The sequence below is a fragment of the Vanacampus margaritifer genome, chromosome 14 (genome assembly GCF_051991255.1).
Source record: "Vanacampus margaritifer isolate UIUO_Vmar chromosome 14, RoL_Vmar_1.0, whole genome shotgun sequence".
Classification (NCBI taxonomy): Eukaryota; Metazoa; Chordata; class Actinopteri; order Syngnathiformes; family Syngnathidae; genus Vanacampus; species Vanacampus margaritifer.
Genome location: NC_135445.1, coordinates 18,623,205 through 18,641,738, shown reverse-complemented (window position 1 = coordinate 18,641,738; position 18,534 = coordinate 18,623,205). Strand labels below are relative to the sequence as shown.

At 37.4% G+C, this 18,534-nt stretch overlaps 2 protein-coding genes across 3 annotated transcripts in view; both read right to left on the bottom strand.

Annotated features, from left to right (window-relative positions):
- Positions 1-655: 655 nt before the first annotated feature.
- ccdc82 (coiled-coil domain containing 82) lies at positions 656-4,945 on the bottom strand. Its single transcript, XM_077585478.1, has 2 exons — positions 4,131-4,945; positions 656-2,813 (listed from the first exon to the last, which is right to left on the bottom strand). The coding sequence occupies exons 1-2, from the start codon at positions 4,683-4,685 to the stop codon at positions 2,667-2,669; spliced, it is 702 nt and encodes a 233-aa protein (XP_077441604.1). The 5' UTR covers positions 4,686-4,945; the 3' UTR covers positions 656-2,666.
- Positions 4,946-5,090: 145 nt separating this feature from the next.
- Positions 5,091-18,534, bottom strand: part of wdr91 (WD repeat domain 91) — a 31,580-nt gene continuing 18,136 nt past the window's right edge. The window contains exons 17-19 of one of the 2 annotated variants that reach the window (XM_077585475.1): positions 8,279-8,368; positions 7,930-8,124; positions 5,091-6,823 (exon numbers count right to left, since the gene is read on the bottom strand). In XM_077585475.1, coding sequence (XP_077441601.1) covers positions 7,960-8,124; positions 8,279-8,368 — 255 coding nt within the window. In that variant the 3' untranslated portion in view covers positions 5,091-6,823; positions 7,930-7,959. Of the gene's footprint in view, positions 6,824-7,758; positions 8,125-8,278; positions 8,369-18,534 lie in introns of those variants that run through there. The other variant, XM_077585474.1, reaches the window with a different exon arrangement.

The following is an 18,534-nucleotide window of genomic DNA, read 5'->3' as shown; positions in this document are numbered from 1 at the left end:
TTGGCTACTACCTTGAATGTCTGTCACCCAATGAATTACCTTGAAACTCAGTACTGTACAGTAAACAGTGACGTCACAACGGGGTGTGCTTTTATTGTTTCTGCGTCAACTCGACGCTAACGTAATTAAAATTAGTTTATTGAGGAAAAGGGATCGGGTTCATGAATGAATGTACAAATTGTAAAATACTATGACTCTGTATAATATACATAACGGTATTTATGCGAAGCCCTGGCAATAGTCCTGTGAGTCTTCCCTGTTAAAAGTGCTGTATGAATAAAATGTATACGTATAGCTTATACGTACTTTTTTGGGTCAAGTTTATTAATTAGGCCTTGGTGTAAAAACATACACTCAGATCTTTATTATTATTTTTATTACTGATACGTATACTTTATTATGTGTGAGAATGTGAAACACTACAAACTTGTTTGGTCATGAACCAGAATTTTTTTTTATTAATTATGAAGCTGTTTTTAGAAAGCAAGCTGGTTTACAAAGATTTATACAAAAGAAAAGCCACCAGAAATACTCAGAAAATATATACACACCACTGACAGTAGATGTGACATAATGAATAAAATACTCAAGGCCTCAAAATTGTATGACTGAAAAACATTAACGCTGCTGATGGAACAAAAACATTTAGTCCATCTTATCTCAAACTAATATATTTTGACATTGTTCAGAAAAATCAATCACGCATTTGCACAGTGGGTTAAATAAAGCAAAGCAATGTCAAACTAAAATGTCATGAATGTAAAAAAGAAAAGAAAAGAAAAGAAAAACACCAAACATTTGTTTTATTCAAGAAAGAATTTGTTCTTTGCAGGGCAGGAGGGAAAAATAGGGGCAGCAGTAGAAAACTAAATTTCGCAGTAACAGTTTTGTTACATGAATATTTAAAACAATAATGCTAAAGGTTATTATTTTTACATGAAAGAAAGCAAATACATTTTGTGGCTTTTTTTAAATACTGGATGTGTGTCTCACAGTTGAGTCATGGGTCGTCTTTTTATTTTTGACAAGGTAATTTTTTATGAATTAATAATTCTCATCAAGAACAAAAATTTTAAGTATCTGTGACAAGTAACATTATCTGTTGAAGGATTTGTTGTCAAATAACTACTTTTGTCAGAAAAATTCTGATTGTTTCAAACAGATGAAAAGCATGTTCAAAAAGGATGCCCCTTTAAGATTCTGCAAAAAAACAACAAAGCCAAAAGTAAAATTATGATTTATATGCCTGTGGAAAAATACACATGTACATTGCAGGCGTAGTTTTTTTTTTTTTTTTTTACACAATACTTAATACTGCAGATTCATCGCTCACGCACGCACGCACAAATATAATTTACAGAGCTCAGGTGACTGACTTCTTCAGTATCATGATCATGGACACGTAGTCGATCATCTTAGTTTTCACCAAGTAAAACAACTCGTCTTTTTGTTTACACAGATGGACGTTTAACTTTTAGGCAAGCTTCAGCCCTTAAGTCACAGAGACATAAAACTCAGCAAACCTCATGGTGGCATTTTTGATGCAACACACAATACAAGTGCAGGGATTCATTTAAATGAAGTTGTGTCTTAAAAGAGGTTAATATGATAGCAAAATAAGAATAGCCCATTATTGACAAGCAGTTAAGTGTAAAGCTGCTCAAATCAATTGAATGTCGAATCGCTACTGCCATGTAGCCAAAAAATGAAACTGCACACTCCCTTCTTCACATACACAATTCACCCATGAGGAAATTCAAACCCGAATCCAGCCTGAAAACTGTTGGCCAGAGGCTTGCAGGAGTACCCAATGTGAACAGCTAAGGAGTTAATCTGCTAATTAGAAGATGTTTGAGTCATAAATGGTCAAATAAAAAGCCTATTGTAAAGATATTTTTGAGAAAAATTCAACATTGAGCAGCTTTAAGCATTTCAAAACCTGTATCTCACTCTCTACAAAAAGTTCAGCTTATTTTAATTATAAATAAAAATAAAAATAACTGAGAATCGCTAAATATGATTAATGCCAAATTCAAATTTTCACAAAGCTCTGAAATGCAATTGCGGTGCAGTTCTGGAAGTCTCGGGTGGTAAAATCAGACAATACAAAATAATAGTATGCACTTGAACATTTGCATTAAAACATCCACTTTAACTTGACTTCAGATATCTTTAAGCAATAACTTCTATATTTTATCACCCTTTTTAGTCTTTTAAATTGGGCAAAAGGAGCACTAAAAAATGAGATTGCTTTTATTTACAGAACAATGCAAATTTGGCTTTTTGATATTAACTTGTAAAAGATTGAAGAAAAAACACACGGACACCCCTCTCGTGTCTTCACTTTGTGAGTGCGATAGGTCTGATCTATGAGGAAGCAACACATCCATGCTCTTGCAGTCCCATTTCAGGATCCACTGCAATTGCAGGATGAGCCGTGTTAGGACTGTAAGGTTCTCCCGTACCTCTATGCGCCTTACTGATGCCCTATTACTAATGCCAGTCTTAATATCAACAAAGCATTCATCATGAAAACCTACTGTTCACGTGTGACTTGTTTTACAAGTGCTGCAGGAGAAGACAAAACACTGTACAGAGTTCCATTTCAAATGGAAAACAAGACTGGAGTATTTCCACATTCTGTACCCGTCGTTGCATGATTGAAACTATTCTTTCACCACTTCTTCCTCTTTCCCCTCCTCTTCTCCTTCCTTCTCTTCTCCATCTCCACCTGATGCCTCAACCTTGCCATTATTTCCTCCATCTTCATCCCCATGAGCCGCGTCATCCCCTCCTTTTGATTCTTCCTCATCCTGGAAAATAAATAAACATGATCATCTTGGTTTGTCCGTTGTCTTAACATGAAAAGCCATTTGGCCATTTATTCAATGTACCTATCCAACAAGAAGCTGAGGCAAGCTGGCTGTTCATATACGGTCGTGATGTCACGTCCCCAGTTTACAAAAGGGGCTCCAAACAAGGGATAGATCGAATATCGGCTGGGCCGATTAGGTAACTTTACATTTATGTATTTATTTAAAATACTAAATTGTGTTGAAATTTTGGAAAACATTTTTTACAGTAGAAAACTTTAGGGGGCTATTTACTTGCTTAGTTTTTAATTTAGTTTAACACATGCTGATGACCCTGGAAGCTCCCGGCAATTTTTGTTATAATGTTTAAACAAAGCTATTCCTTATATGTTTAAAATTAAAAGAAAAACCTTCAAAGTGTTGAAAATTTGAAAAGTTGTTTTAACAAACATGCTTAATGGCATTTCAACAAAGTTTGTTTTTATTTTGACAAATATTTTCTCTTTCACTGCAAATGAATATCGGCTAGAAATATCGGTTATCACCTCCTTTACTATTAATAATCGGTATAAGTATTATAGTTAAGATTACAAACAACTTTCTCATCCTCCTAAAAATTTATTATAGATAATTCTGTGGGCTGTGGCACTTCTGGGGGGCAATTTCATGACAAAACTTTTCGTTTCTTCTTTTATTGGTAAGACATGCATTATTTATTCCAAACATATTTGTTTCCGCTTCTCAGACAAGTACCTCAATCGGCCCCTGAGATTCTCTCTAGTCTCTACCCTCTTTGTCATGATTTTGGATTTTTTAAAGGGATTGCTGCTGCTATAAATAGTCAATAGGAGGTATTTCTCAATGCAAATGAGGCTAGAAGTGAACAAGCATAGGATTTATCAACTCACATTATTTACAGGTGTACGAGAGTTCGCACGTTCGATAAAGGTGATTTTTGTGTGTGTACAGTTTAAATTTCAGTTGTATACACAAATTTAAAACCTGTTCTAGCAGTTTTTGATAAATGAGCCCCATTGTACCTACCACCCAACTAGTAGACATGTCACACACGAGCCTCCTGCACAATAGCAAAAAAAAGTTTTGCCTCAGTACTTGCATGTTGAGTTGTCCTACTCGTGTTCAGATATGTCATACAGTAGTGAAAGGCAGGGGACGAGACTACAAAAACAAACTGCACAACATAGGAGGGCTAAAACGGCTTTCTACGGTGTTAAAACAGCCAATAGCAACAATGTTTTGTATTAAAGCAACCTCAAAAATGTCTCAGTATGTAAGGACGTTCCACAGGTGTAATACCTGCATGACGCGGCTCCTCCTCCTGCTCGGAACGCGGGCCTTCATCCTTCGCGACAGCGCCAGCAGCTTGTTGTGTCTCTGTCTCCTCTTCGCCTTCTCCTCCTCCTCTCTCCGCTTCTTATCTGCACGGTCCGAGTCCGAATCATCCTGTCGCTGAACCCTGCACCTCTTCCTGGGCTGCACAATCTTCTTCGGCTTATTATTATCATTATCATCGTCATCATCATCATCATCATCCCGCTCCTTCGCAGTGCTCGAAGACGAGGATGTCTCGTCGCCTCCCAGAAAAGAGCGCTTTCTGCGGGTGACGGAGCGGCTGTCGTCGCTGGATGTGGCTCCGGAATCACTCCTTTGCCACTCCTCCTGGTCACTGTCCTCCTCCGAGGAGCTATGGAAGTCGGACTGGGAGCCGGACGACGACGACGACGAGGAGAAGGAGCCCTCGTCACTGTCGTCCAGGATAGAGGCAGGCAGACCAATTTGCCTCTTCTTGGACAGGTCCGTCTTGGTTTTGCGCATCGAAGCGAACATTTTGCGCTTGTACAAGCTCTCCATGTTTGCACACGGGGCCGAAGACCAGTGACATTAAACAAAAAGACGAGTACGCCAGAGTTGTAACAGGCTAACCTATCACCCGTGCATCTATATATAAGTATTGCCGTGTTGAGAAGCAATACTACATCTGAATTCTTAAAGCTGCACAATAATTCGTATTACGTTACTTGCGAAAAGCAGCTGTCATTCGGTATGATTTACAGCTGGATTAAGTCTCAAAGCGTCACATTCCCTTGCTGCTAGCACTGTTTTTGTTGTGGGTCCCACTTCTTCGCTAAATAATATAGAAGAGCGTTAGAGCGCTAGAGCGCCCCCACGCGGAAGATCAACAAATAACCGTTCGTTTGATTAGAAGCGATCGCTTTTATTAATGTAAATTGAAAAACTTATTCTGTATCCATCTAAACAATGATTTAGGAGATGAGGATTAAAGCCTCTTAGTTTTATATATGTGACCAGCACGTTTCCATCTAATGTAGGGCATAAATGGCTTTTAATATTATGTATAGTTTGCTTCCATTAGCAGTGTAACATACGCATACCACTACTGCACTTTGAAATACACAATTAAAAAAAAAAAAATACAATGTCTTGGTCTCCTGATGTCACATTGTAAACAGTATGATGAAGAGGACTGTAAAAATACCAATTCTTATTGAACAAGGAAACATATTGGTCGATTGATTGACCAAACACTAGCTGTTCTGCAACTCGTTAGAGAACAGTGTGCTAAAAGTAGTGAAACATAACAGTTAGAGATGTGCCTTCAAAGGTTTAGAGAAGCTTAGGCTAACCTATAAAAATAATAGTGCATTTAAAGCAGGGTTCACCAATTATGGTCCTCGAGGCCCGGAGTCCTGCATGTTTTAGATTTTTCCGCCCACCAGCACACCTAATTCATATAATCAGCTCATCAGCATGCCTGAGAACGATCCTGATCTTTAGTATCAGTTGTGTTGTTAGGCGTTAACATCTAAAACCTGCAGGACTCCAGACCTCAAGGACCGGAATTGGTGAACCCTGATTTAAAGGTTCATCCTGAAATTGTCACCACCAAGTCAAATGTCCCTAACTTTTTGTGACTACACTGAGTATTAATGTGAGTAATTGAGTACAATATGGACAAAACACTTAAAGGGACAGTGTGTATTATTTAGTGTCATCAAATGGTGAACCAATAGAATGCAACTATGAGGGAAGCGCACATCTTGGCCGCACAGTGCATTGTGGGTAGTGCAGCCAATGTATAGTCGGCTACCAAACATTTATTTAACACTAGTGGGAACCAACGTAGGAAGCTATGGAACATTTCACCTGCTGGAAAAGTCTCTCTATATTTTTTTAATTTAGGCCTAATCTATTTTAACTATGCATAGCATAATATTTGTCTGAATGTGTGAACTTTACCGGGAGTCGGGACTGAGGAGCGACACCGGGACGTGAGGAAGAGAGGCAGGTAGGATTTTTATCACTGAGAATGTCAATGGGCTAGAAGCAGGTTCAGTTCTAAAGGACCGGCTGCGGTTTATCCTGTGTGACCCAAGGCACCTAGCGTGTTGGTTTGTCCCAGCTGGGTATTGGGGATATTTAGTGCTGATAGTGCGTAACGTAATGAGATGTGACGTCTTTAAGCGCACTGTAGTAAATAATATGTTGCATTACTTAATTGCTGAGAAATTTAATGTTTCTGTAAATCGCTAGTTTTGTTAGTCCAAACTCACTTAAAACTTAGCCTTTAAAAAAAATCCCTGCTAACCTTGAGGTGTACAGTTATACATACACTTTCAACACTTTATTTTCTCCCATTCAAATGACGGCTACTTTGGTATAGTCTAACCAATTTTTTTAAACTTGATTTTCTCGCATGCGCAAACACAATGCGCACTTCACTTATTTTGAAGCATGCGCACTACGGTGCCTTAGAGACTACACTTCGCAAAGCTAACACAAATTACTACCAATTATTATTTGGAGTGTGCGAGCGAGCGAGCAACCCGGCAAACAATAGCAGCAGGAAAATAACTAGCTGGAGCGGCTAACAAGAGTGGTTAGCGGGAGAAGCTAGCAAAAGCTAGTGAGAGCAAAGCAGAGGAGGACCTAATCACGGGACTCAGCAACGACCACCTGTGGAAGGTACACTGTAAAAAGAAAGAAAGAAAGAAAATTAAAAAAAAAAGAAGTAATTTTTACTTGAACATCTTTTCACTGAGAAATTCAAAGTAAATTTTACAGGAAAAGTACATTTTACGAGTTTATAAAAAAAAAAAAAAGGTTTCTTGGAGGTACAAGGATTACACCTGACTCCAGCAATATACTAACACACAGCAGGAATGGCATAGCTCAGGTGGTAGAGTGGCTGTCTCCCAAGCTGAAGGTCATATGTTAGTTCCTCAACGCTTAAGTGACTTCTTTTTTTTCTTAAATAAACTGGTAAAATGTCCTCAAAACTCTCCTTGTAAAATTTACTAAAAATTTCGGAGTGAAAAAACTTCACTAGGTTTTTCAAGTAAATATTACAATTTTTTTTTTTACAGTGTAAGCGGTGGTCGACCCATTGGTTCCAACACTAGCTACATGCACAATCAGAGGCTAACTACGTTCGCAAAGTTCTTTTGGGCATTCATAGCAGAAAGATGGTGACATCAGGCTCCTGTAAGGCGTGGCATGACATATCTCATATAGTTAGCGATTACTAGACCATCGAATGTATTTAAAAAAAATGTACGTTGATGTAATAGAACATATTTAGATCATTTTATTGAAATAAATAGTGTTTTTTAGAACTTTCTTTTTGCATATTATTGAAATTAATAGTTTATATATATATATATATATATATATATATATATATATATATATATATATATATATATATTAGTTCACCACTAGATGGTGCTAAATAATACACATTGTTCCTTTAAATGTAATCACTAATCACGACCAAAGTGTGGGCAGATTGTTCTACCATAGTGCTTCGCCAAACCCAGCCAAGGCAGGGCACACCCTGCATTTAGTTGTTGCAATAGACACAAGCAGACATTCACACCTATAGACAATTTCAAGACAAGTGTCCTCATTGTCCATTTGGACTTTAATATTCTACTTCTATGAACGTTGAACAGGTTTGCTATTGCATCATGAAACTGCAAATACTGTATTGACATCTGACTCTGCAATAATGTCTATTAGCAAATGAGCAATCTATTAAGTCTATTCCTCCTAATGTATGCTGTATAACCCGTACCCCTAAAATATGTAGTTCTCAAGTTTTGAGTCAGGACTTCTGTGCAAGAAGTGTGCTTAATTTGATCTTTCCGTCCATAGAGGCAGTCAGACAGGTACCACAGTCCAACGCAGAGCACCAGTCAACTGTCACCACTGGTGCTTTGTGTCCACCCAGGGACAGCAAGTTTTCCAGAGCAGGTTCACCATTAGTAAGCTGGAAATGGAGGAGGTTGATGTTTAGCATCAGTTTTCCAAACTCAGTTCAACAATCAAATACATGCAAAGAAAAACACCAACTAATTAATACAAAACAAAAACAAGGAGCACAGTGTAAAATATTGTTTGCACATAAAAGTAGATGTCTTTACTTTGTAAATGATCCCTCCAGAGCTTGAACAGGTCAGGACATGTTGTCCTTCTGAGTCAAAAGTGAAGAGGCGACCTCGGGGAACCTGGACCTAAAAAAAAGTTATTTGATATTTATTGTGTTCCCCCTGTGTAGGGTTATTTTAGTTAACGAAAACTAACACAAAAAAACCCCCTAAAAAAATATATAATAATTGTTAAACTAAAATAAAGATGAAAATGCTTTTTAAAAAACAAAACAAAATTTTGTTTACAAAATTGACTAAAACTAAAATTATAGCGAAAATGTCCTTCGTTTTACTCTTTGGTTATTCATTTAATACACGAGCCTTTGGGGATGGTTTTAAAGACGTTTGAAAGTGTGTCACACAGAAGTGATGTCAACTAGTAGCAGCCAAAAGAAAAGCACCTTCAGATGATGTCGCTCCAAGGCAACACATTTGCCAGCCTGCTTGACTTTTGGCCCCAATGGCTTGGTTCGCCTGCTTTTTCATTTAACTCAGCCGAAATGCAAGCAACACACATTAAAAAAAGAAAAAGAAAAAAAGAAAACTAGTACTTAAACTAAAACTATGCATTTTTTAATTAACTAAAACTAATAAAAACTAACAACTACCCTGAAAACTTATTAAAACTAACAAAAAAAACAACAACTGAAAACGAAATAAAAACTAACTAAAATGAAAATTCCAAAACTATAATAACCATGCCCGGTCGGTGTATGTTTTTCTTTACAAAAGAATGACTTGGCCTCACAGTTCCAAAACACCTGAGGGGAATGACACACTTGAGTTGAGAGAGATAGAAATTGAAATTTAATATTAACTGTTGTTCCACACTCTTAAATGTACAAATCCCAATTTCAATGAAGTTGTGATGTTGTGTAAAATGTAAATAAAAACAGAATACAACTATTTTCAAATAATTTTCATCCTACATTACAAATACAAGATAATTAATGTTTAAACTGGATAATTTATTATTTATTTTTTATTTTTTTGCAAATAGTCTCACACTTGAGTTGAGAGAGATAGAAATTTAAATTTAATATTAACTGTTGTTCCACACTCTTAATTGTACAAATCCCAATTTCAATGAAGTTGGAATGTTGTGTAAAATGTAAATAAAAACAGAATACAAATATTTTCAAATCATTTCATCCTACATTGCAAATACAAGTTAATTCCTGTTTAAACTGGAGAATTTATTGTTATTTTGCAAATAGTCTCACATTTTAAATTTGATGTCTACAATATGCTCCCAAAAAGCTGGGACATGGGCAAAAAAAAACCAACTGGTAAACTTGAAGAATGCTCAAAACACACTTGCTTGTAACTTAGGTGAACAGGTTAATCGAAAACAGGTGAATGTCATGATTGGGTATAAAATAGGGCTGGGTTTAAAAAAATAAATAAATTGAATAATCGATATTGAATCAATTTTTTATTTTCGAGCCTGATATCAATTCATAAAACCATGAATCGATTATTTTAATAATAATTTTTTCTTACAAATTAACACGAAAATAGAATTTTAAAGGCCATTTTTTGTATATTACTGTTTTCTTGAAATTTACTGTTCACATGAATTCAAAAATGTTTTCTTACATTTATGAAAGACCTGAGTTATTGCTGTATAGTTTTTTTTTATCATGTCCTTGATATTTAAGCATTTATGTTCCATAATTAATCAATATCGGATTGAACTGAAATGAATCGAATCGGAAAAAATCTAAATCAAACTGAACTCTTGTGAATCAAAATCGAATCAGTTGAGGGAATTTGAATCGATACCCTGCCCTAGTATAAAAGGAGCTTCCGCGAGAGGCAGTTGTTCACAAGCAAGGATGCGGCGAGGCTCACCACTTTGTGAACAACTGTGTGAGCAAATAGTCAATTGAAAAACGGTTCTCAATGTACTATTTCAATGAATTTAGGGATTTCATGATCTAGAATAAAAGTCATCAAAAGATTAAGTGAATCTAGAAACATCTCTGCACAGAGACCAAAAACAATATTTAAGTGCCTATGACCTTTTGGGATAGCGTTAAAAAATAGCATCATTGCGTAAAGGATATTGTCACATGGGGATTATCCAATAAAAAATAAATTAAAATAAAAATCCGACCCAAAAATATCAAAACAGATTTTTTTTCTTCCTTTTAACAATACTTTTAACAGGACTTCAGAAAAAACATTGTCACTTAACACAGTTTGTGGCAACATATAGCATCAACACCGAGAAATGTTGCAAGCTTCTCTCGGCCCACTGTATATGAAATACACTGACACAAAGTGGAAAAGTATGCTGCGGTCTGACAAGTCCACATTTTAAATTGTTTCTGGAAATCATGGACGCTGTGACCAAAGAGGAAAAGAACCATTCGGATTGTTATAAGTGCAAAGTCCAAAAGCTATCATCTATGATGGTATTGGGGTGTGCCTCTGGCACGGGTAACTTGCACATCTGTGAAGGCACCTTCAATGCTGAAAGGTACATACAGGTTTTGGAGAAATATATGCTGCCATCCAAGCAAGCAATGTCTTTTTTAGGGATGTCCGTGCTTATTTGAGTGAGACAATGCCAAGGCACATTCTGCATGTACAACATCACAACAGTGTGGCTTTGTTGTAAAAGAGCGTGAGTACGCGACTGGCCTGCCAGCAGTCCAGACCTGTCTCCAATTGAAAATGTATGACACAATGTGAAGCGCAAAATATCCTGGACTCTTGAGCAACTAGAGTTGTACATCTAGCAAGAATGGAAAATAATCCACCTACAATTTGTTTCCTCAGTTCCTAAACTTTTATTGAGCATTGTTATAAGGGAAGGTGAAGTAACACAAGACCATGTCCCAGTTTTTTTTTTTAATGCATTTTAATGCATTGCAGGCATCAAATTAAACGTTTGTGAATATTTGCAAATAAATAAACTAGTTTATCAGTTTGAACATCAAATATAATGTATTTGTAGTGTATTTGCTAGACTATAGGTTGAAAACCATATGGAAATCATTGTATTCTGTTTTATTTACATTTTACACAATGTCCCAACTTCATTGCAATTTGGTGTATGGGTTAATAAGTATGCAATTGTTTTACTCTATTTATAGAGTGTGTTTTATGCTATTAAGTAAGTAGGATACTGGTATTTCTTTATTTTCTTTCATTGGTGTGTTTAGAGTTCTCATATTATGTATGTAGTTGCGTACTGTGTCCAGCAGAGGACCTTTTTTTTTTTTATCTTGGTTACTGCAGGGAAAAGGCTCAGTTGAGTTGTGTTGAGCTGCAGAGAAACAAGCGAACCATTCTCCTGGCCGACTCCTTGGAACTGAAAATGTATTTTGGAACTGAAAATGTATTTTGGAACCTAGAATTTGGAGCGTAAGAAAGGGATTTGGACCAACGTGAGTACAAAGTAATGTGTGGACTGATAACAGGACTAGCCTATCATGTTAATTAGCAATTAATTAGTGAAACCTAGAGCTAAAACTATGGAAGACTAATTTAAGGATAATGAGTTGAACACCTGTGTTAAAGGGCTGTTGCAAGAAATATGGTCAGAAGAGGACACAAACCATGATCAACAGTTTTGGTTTTAAACAAGGGTTAAATTTTTTCAGAGTTTTTACTGAACAAGTTAATGCTGGCCATAGTAAATTGAATGCATTGAAATGGTGCAGACTTTGAAGGAACAGGAAGCTAAAGTTAAAGCAGAAAAGGAAGTGCTTGCTATTCAGACTTCCCTAGCTACTGTTGACACAAAGCTTATCATGTTACATTTTTCTGAGGGATCCAATGCTTCACAAATTGATGACAAAAGTGTTGTGTTACATTTGAGTCAGTCAAATGTGGCGAATGAGCCTAACATCCATCCATCCATCCATTTTCTTGGCCGCTTTTCCTCACTAGGGTCGCGGGGGTGCTGGAGCCTATCCCAGCTGGCTTCGGGCAGTAGGCGGGGTACACCCTGAACTGGTTGCCAGCCAATCGCAGGGCACACAGAGACGAACAACCACACTCACATTCACACCTAGGGACAATTTGGAGTGTTCAATTAACCTGCCATGCATGTTTTTGGAATGTGGGAGGAAACCGGAGTACCCGGTGAAAACCCACGCAAGCACGGGGAGAACATGCAAACTCCACCCAGGAAGGCCGAAGCCCGGACTCGATCTCACGTCCTCTGCACTGGGAGGCGGACGTGCTAACCAGTCAGCCACCGTGCTGCCCATGAGCCTAACAATCCCTGATAAATTGTCCCAATTGTAATCCAAAATAAGGATGCCAAGATCCAGGACAATGCAAGTAATCAACAGCCAAACTGCCCGGTTACTCATTAAACAGAAAATCTGGTACATCACAGACTTTTTACAGTTACAGTATGCAACGTCAAAATGATATTGTAGTGATGGGACGAACAACACTGGCGCGCCAGCACTGTGCCGAGTGCGCAAGTGTGAAACCCCGTATCGGCGCGTGTATCGCTTTAATAAAAAATCACGTGACCGAAACAGGAAGTGTGTCGTTTGGATGTGCCGGGCCAAATTGTATTTATAGGTAGACAAACTGCATCAACATGTTGCGTGTTTGTTGGATGGAGATTCAACTGTTTGCTGTTGCTGTAAATTTACCTGTACCTGTGCCTGTTGGATTTTTGTTTGCTTCCACTCATGGATCGTTCTAGAAAATTTTCACAAGTCTGGAATCATTTTGATCAAAGAAAGTATCCACACCTTTATCAACTGGCACTTATATATTTATGCACGCCAGCTTCCTCTGTTCCCTGTGAACGAGTGTTCTCTAAGGCAGGGGAACTGGTGTCCAAGAGGAGACATCGCCTTGGAGCAATCACACTTCAAAAACTTTTGTTTTTCAATAAAAATGTATGACAGAATCAGTTTTTTGTGTGTTATTACATATGGTTTAAAACTTTTAACAAAATCCCATAAAGAAGTTAAAAAATTGAACTTTTATTATTTATTTTATTTTATTTATTATATTAATATTATTTTATTACATACAAATTTGCTATATTTTACAAGCCAACTCATATGAGCATCTAATAAACAACTTAACTCAGCAAGCAAATGGACCAACTGAAATTATACAAAGATGGGATCATATTTTAAGTAAAAGACTAGCAAGTGAATAAATAAAATGTATTAAATTTATTTTATAAATATAAATTCATAAGCTAATATTAAGGTTTACAGCATGCACGTTTTACCATCTTATTTTCATTTTGTTTATCTGCAATGATTTTAGATCTACAGCAGAGGTCACTATTGAGTGACCAACACAGTGTCAATACAGTTTGTGTAATGTGTCAATACACTCCTTGAGGTACTGTATCATCGTCCCGTTAAAGGTGAAACGTTTGACATCATAAAACATTCCTGTCTTCAAAGAAAACACTTTGGAATGTAGGCTCTTTATGATGGGGTTTGAGCATGGTGTGTTGAGTAAAACTGATGCAGGACTGTCTGTACTTCATGCAGCAATACACATTCAGACAGCCCAGAGAGTCAATAAGATGTCTACACATGGAAATTGACCAAAGAAAAAGGCTGTTGGAAGAACATTTCAAAAATGCTTCCACTTTCACTGTACTATACATTACTAGGGCTTTGAACTGGTCTTCATCAAGGCAGGTAGGCGATGGATGCTGAACTGCAATTTTCCTGTTTCTTACCACTTATAGCAATGCAATGGCAGGTGCAGAGGAGGGCATTACATATTGCGTCAGGTAAATTCAAATGATTCATTTGATCTCAATTATTTTCTTGATGTCCTTTCCAACTGTCATTTGCTGCAATGTTCGGTCTAAACCGAGTTCAAACTAGGGGTGTGCCCCAAAAATCAATTCTCATAGGAATCGCGATTCTCATTTAGTACCAGTCAGAATCAATTTTAAATGTCCCAAAATCGATTTTATTTAAATCATTTTATACTGTCTTGCCCTTGTTTGTGTGTGCCTTTATTGAGAGTGCTGTTCATGTTGTACACGATTTGGCCACTTAGGGGCAGTGTGGTTCCGCGCGTTCTGATACATTGTTGTAGCCCAATTAGAGAGTAGAAGGAAAAAAGTCATGATGAAGTTATTCCAATAAAAGTTGTTTTTTGCCGCATAGGAAGAGCATATGCCGGGAAGTAATGTTAAGATGCTTCTCTGTATATTTTCCTGAAGCATTTTGTATGAATAGCCGTTCTTTTGAGTGATAAAAGTGCCGCGAGTAGCACGCTAATTAGCATAAGCGAGTCAGACTGGAGTAGATCATGACGATTCTTTGCACATCTATAAAGTGAAGCAGAAATCATTATGCCTTATGTTCTTCAACAATAACTGCAGGAGTAAGGAAGATAAATAAACAATTATTCATCCTCATTCTTTGCATTACTGTTTAATGCGTCATCCCTAATGCAGTTCATTGCAACAAACGTTGCTTCTCACTTGGTATTCTGTAAGAATTTATATTTGTATTCCTTATTCATTACTACTGGTAAATTATTATACCTTTACCTTCACTCCATCCTCTTAGGCTCATTTGTTTTAAATTCATAATGTTCTTATTTGTCAATGTTTATCTTTTTAGATTTTATTATTAAATAAATTAACATTACCATAAACACACACACAAATGTACTGAAAATTGATCAAGTTAAGGTATAGATTCCCTGGTACCGGAAAGCAAGAGGAAAGATACCTATCCCTAATTACAGACTTCACATTACTTTGGCAACCAAGGCTGATATTTTTAAATTTGATATATTTTTCAAATTACATTATGGACTCATATATTATGTCAAAGCTTGAATAGCTTAGCTTCATTATTTTCCATTTGGAAAAAAATACATTCTATCCCAGCGGTGTCAAACTCATTATTTCAGGGACACATGGAGGAAAATATATTAGCAAGTGGGCCGGACCGGTAAAAATGATGGTATATACAGCGGTACCTCGAAGTTTGAACATAATTTGTTCCTGCAAAGTGTTCAAAGTCCGAATTGTTCAACCTCCGAAACATTTTTTCCTATAGGAAATAATGTAAATGCAATTAATCCGTTCCCAATATCCACAAACAGAAAATTCCTATTTTAATTTCTATTTAAGTTTTTTATATTTACCGTACAGTACAGTATTTAAACAATAAAAAAATACCTTACCTTTTTTTGTTGTGGTGTGATGGCATCAGTGGATGATAAATGCTATGTTAATGCTAGCTTTAGTTCAGTGCTGAGCTTGTGTATTTTACATTGGGCATATTGATTGTTAAACTACTAAGCGGTCCTTGCGTGCGTTGTTTAACGTCAGGCACGTTGAACAGCTAAGGGGGGTCCTTGTGCCAGTATTTACAGAAGTAGTCACGGTAGTTACAACGGTGCGATAATCTCCTTCCTAATTTCACTGTGGTTCGTAGCACTGTATGTTTTTCTTTGCTGCCACTGGCACTGTTGTCTTTCTTTGGGCCCATGGCGAAGAAAATTGTCATGGAAAAATCTAAATGCACTCGCGAGTATGGAGCACCTCCAGGAGTATTCACGATGGAAATGATCAGTGCATCGTCTCAACTACCGCAACGTGAGCATTCAGCATTGCTCGGCTTCACTCGGCTACCCATTTTCAAGGTACATTCAGCTTAGCTTGCTTTGCTTGGGTGTTCAAACTCCGAAAATGAGTTCAAACTCTGAGGCAATTTTTACTCAGACTTTTTGGTTGAAGTCCGATTTGTACGAGTTCCGAGACGTTCAAACTCCAAGGTTCCACTGTAACTTAAAAACAAGTAGCATCTGTTATACACAGTTGTTCACTATTTGCAAGCCAGTGGGGCTCAACTGTAAATATATTGTTCCAAAAAATAATACAAATGCAAATGGAAGGGGCAACACTTTGCACATATGAGTTCCTTCCGGCATGTTATATCTACCTGTTTTGCATATTGTTCCCAGAATTGTGTGGCGCAGTTAATGAAGTCATAGGACGTTAATCCATGTCATATGTGTTTGTGTTACAATTTACCAGTTAAGTAGCTGAATGTGTGTGTGTTTTATTTATGTCAGTCTATATTTTTATTTTTTTCAATTGCATTTTTTTCAACAAACTGTAACTTAAGGTTGTGTGTAAAATAATGACACCCAGGTCAATTGCGTGTACAAATTGCATTGTTCATCAGAGGATTGCTTGTGAAATTATTGATTTTGGCTGTGATTAATTGGTCCGGCATTACTCATTTTTACTTTACAAGAACATCTCGCAGGCCGGATTAAACCCCTTTGTTTGAAGCCCCTTGTCTATCCCTTCAACAAAAAAAACTTTTCTTGTCAATTCATGCTAATTAGGGCCTTTTAAATTAGCATTAGCATTTTCCATTCATCCATTTAGCATTGTCAAGTATATTAATGTGTGAAATTTTGTCAAGATATGTTGAGAAATAATGAAGTTTGCTTCCCCCGCCCCCCCACTATTAGCATTTTCCATTCATCCATTTAGCATGGTCAAGTATATTAATGTGTGAAATTTTGTCGAGATATGTTGAGAAATAATGAAGTTTGCTTTCCCCCCCACACACATTTTCATGTTGTAGGGTATAATCCTGTCACATTGCTAATTGTACCTTTGTCACTGAAATGGCCGGGGGCCCCTTACAGAAGACCATTCCATAGCGAGCAGCCATGCCAAAGGAGTTGACACACGGGCCCTCCGACCACCACCAAACATTTGCACCTTCTATACACCAGTGTGAGTAGCACAGGAGGCAATGTGTGTGAAGTGCCTTGCCCAAGGACACAACACATGACTTGGGGAGAGCAGGGATCGAACAGCCGACCTTCTGGTTACTGAACGTTTCAACCGTCTCTACACCCTGAGCCACTGCCGGCACTTTGGACCCCAGCAGTTTCAATAATTACTGACCTGTATCCAACTTAACATTTTTAAGTACGATTTTAGAAAAACATTTTTTATCCAATTAAATTATTTTTTAAATACAAATTATATTTTAGAGAAATATCAGAACCATAGTACTGAGACTGCCCTTCTAAAGATTTTAAATTATATCAGGTGTGATGGAGACCTGACAAAACTTACAGTCTTGGTGCTAGTGGATTTAAGCGCTGCTTTTGATACGGTAGATCACCACATTTTATTAAACTGACTTAGAAGCCTGGTGGGCATCTCTGGTACTGCTTTTAACTGGTCTTATTCCTATCTCACAGATCGATATTTCTTTGTAAGAATGGATATATGTTCCTCTTGAACCCATTGAATTAAATGTGGGGTTCCCCAAAGTTCAATTTTAGGCCCATTACTTTTTAATCTTTACATGCATTGCTTCCCCTTGGGGAAGTCATCAGGAGACACGGCATCAACTTTCACAGTTACGCTGAAGAATCACAGCTGTACATCGCCGTGTCTCCTGATGACTTGAGGCCTATTGATACCCTTTTAAATTGTATTTTAGATATTTAAGGTCCCATAGTATGAAAATGCACTTTAGTGGGGTTTTCTATCAATAATATGCATCCCCGGCCTGTCTACAATCCAACCAGGTATGAAAAAAGTCAGTCTGCGACTTTTCTAGCTTCCTCCTCCTTTCTAAAATGTGTGCTTCAAACGGGCAGATTAAACTTCCGTGACTTGGTGACGTCAAAAAGACACCGAAGTGCACTCGACATAGCCCCCTCGGGTTAGTGGCACCACCTCTGGTAAAGGTTTGTCATGCCCACTGAAATTCGAGAAGCTGTCTGTTCCTTTCTTTTTCTCCCCCTGCTCGCAAATGCTCCGTGGAGAGGGGAAACAATGATCAGGAAAAAGTGGTTGCTTCCTTCGTCCCAAGTCTTTGAGAAGAAAGTGGATTAATTTTATTTTTGAACGACGTGTACCGACATCATTTCTCAAAGGACTGTTTTGTTAGTGAAAGCCTGTTCAGAGCTGGATTTGCAACACGTTTAAACATAATGGATCGGTCCCGACAGTGTGACAAACTGCAAACGGGAAAGATGTAAGTTTTAACATTTTTGATTTAGCCTTCCTTCCTATCTAATAAGAGATGTGCACCTTCTACCATATTACGGGTGTATTTTTAGTGCCTAAAGTGGGAACTACATTTGTCGTGTGGAGGTTGTTTGGTTACAAGAGGTCACATATGATAAAGCAGACAGTGGTTGGATAATATGAAGCGGTTGCGTATTGTTTTGTCAAGATACAATCCTCGGTGGTCAATTTGCCGTGACTGCCAACTCGCCACCTAGTTGACATA

Excerpts from the sequence above, each read along its gene's own strand:
- ccdc82 (XM_077585478.1), bottom strand. The coding sequence starts at position 4,685 with ATGGAGAGCTTGTACAAGCGCAAAATGTTCGCTTCGATGCGCAAAACC. Across the intron at positions 2,814-4,130 it reads GGAGGAGCCGCGTCATGCAG|GATGAGGAAGAATCAAAAGG; the intron begins GTATTACACCTG and ends TTTATTTTCCAG.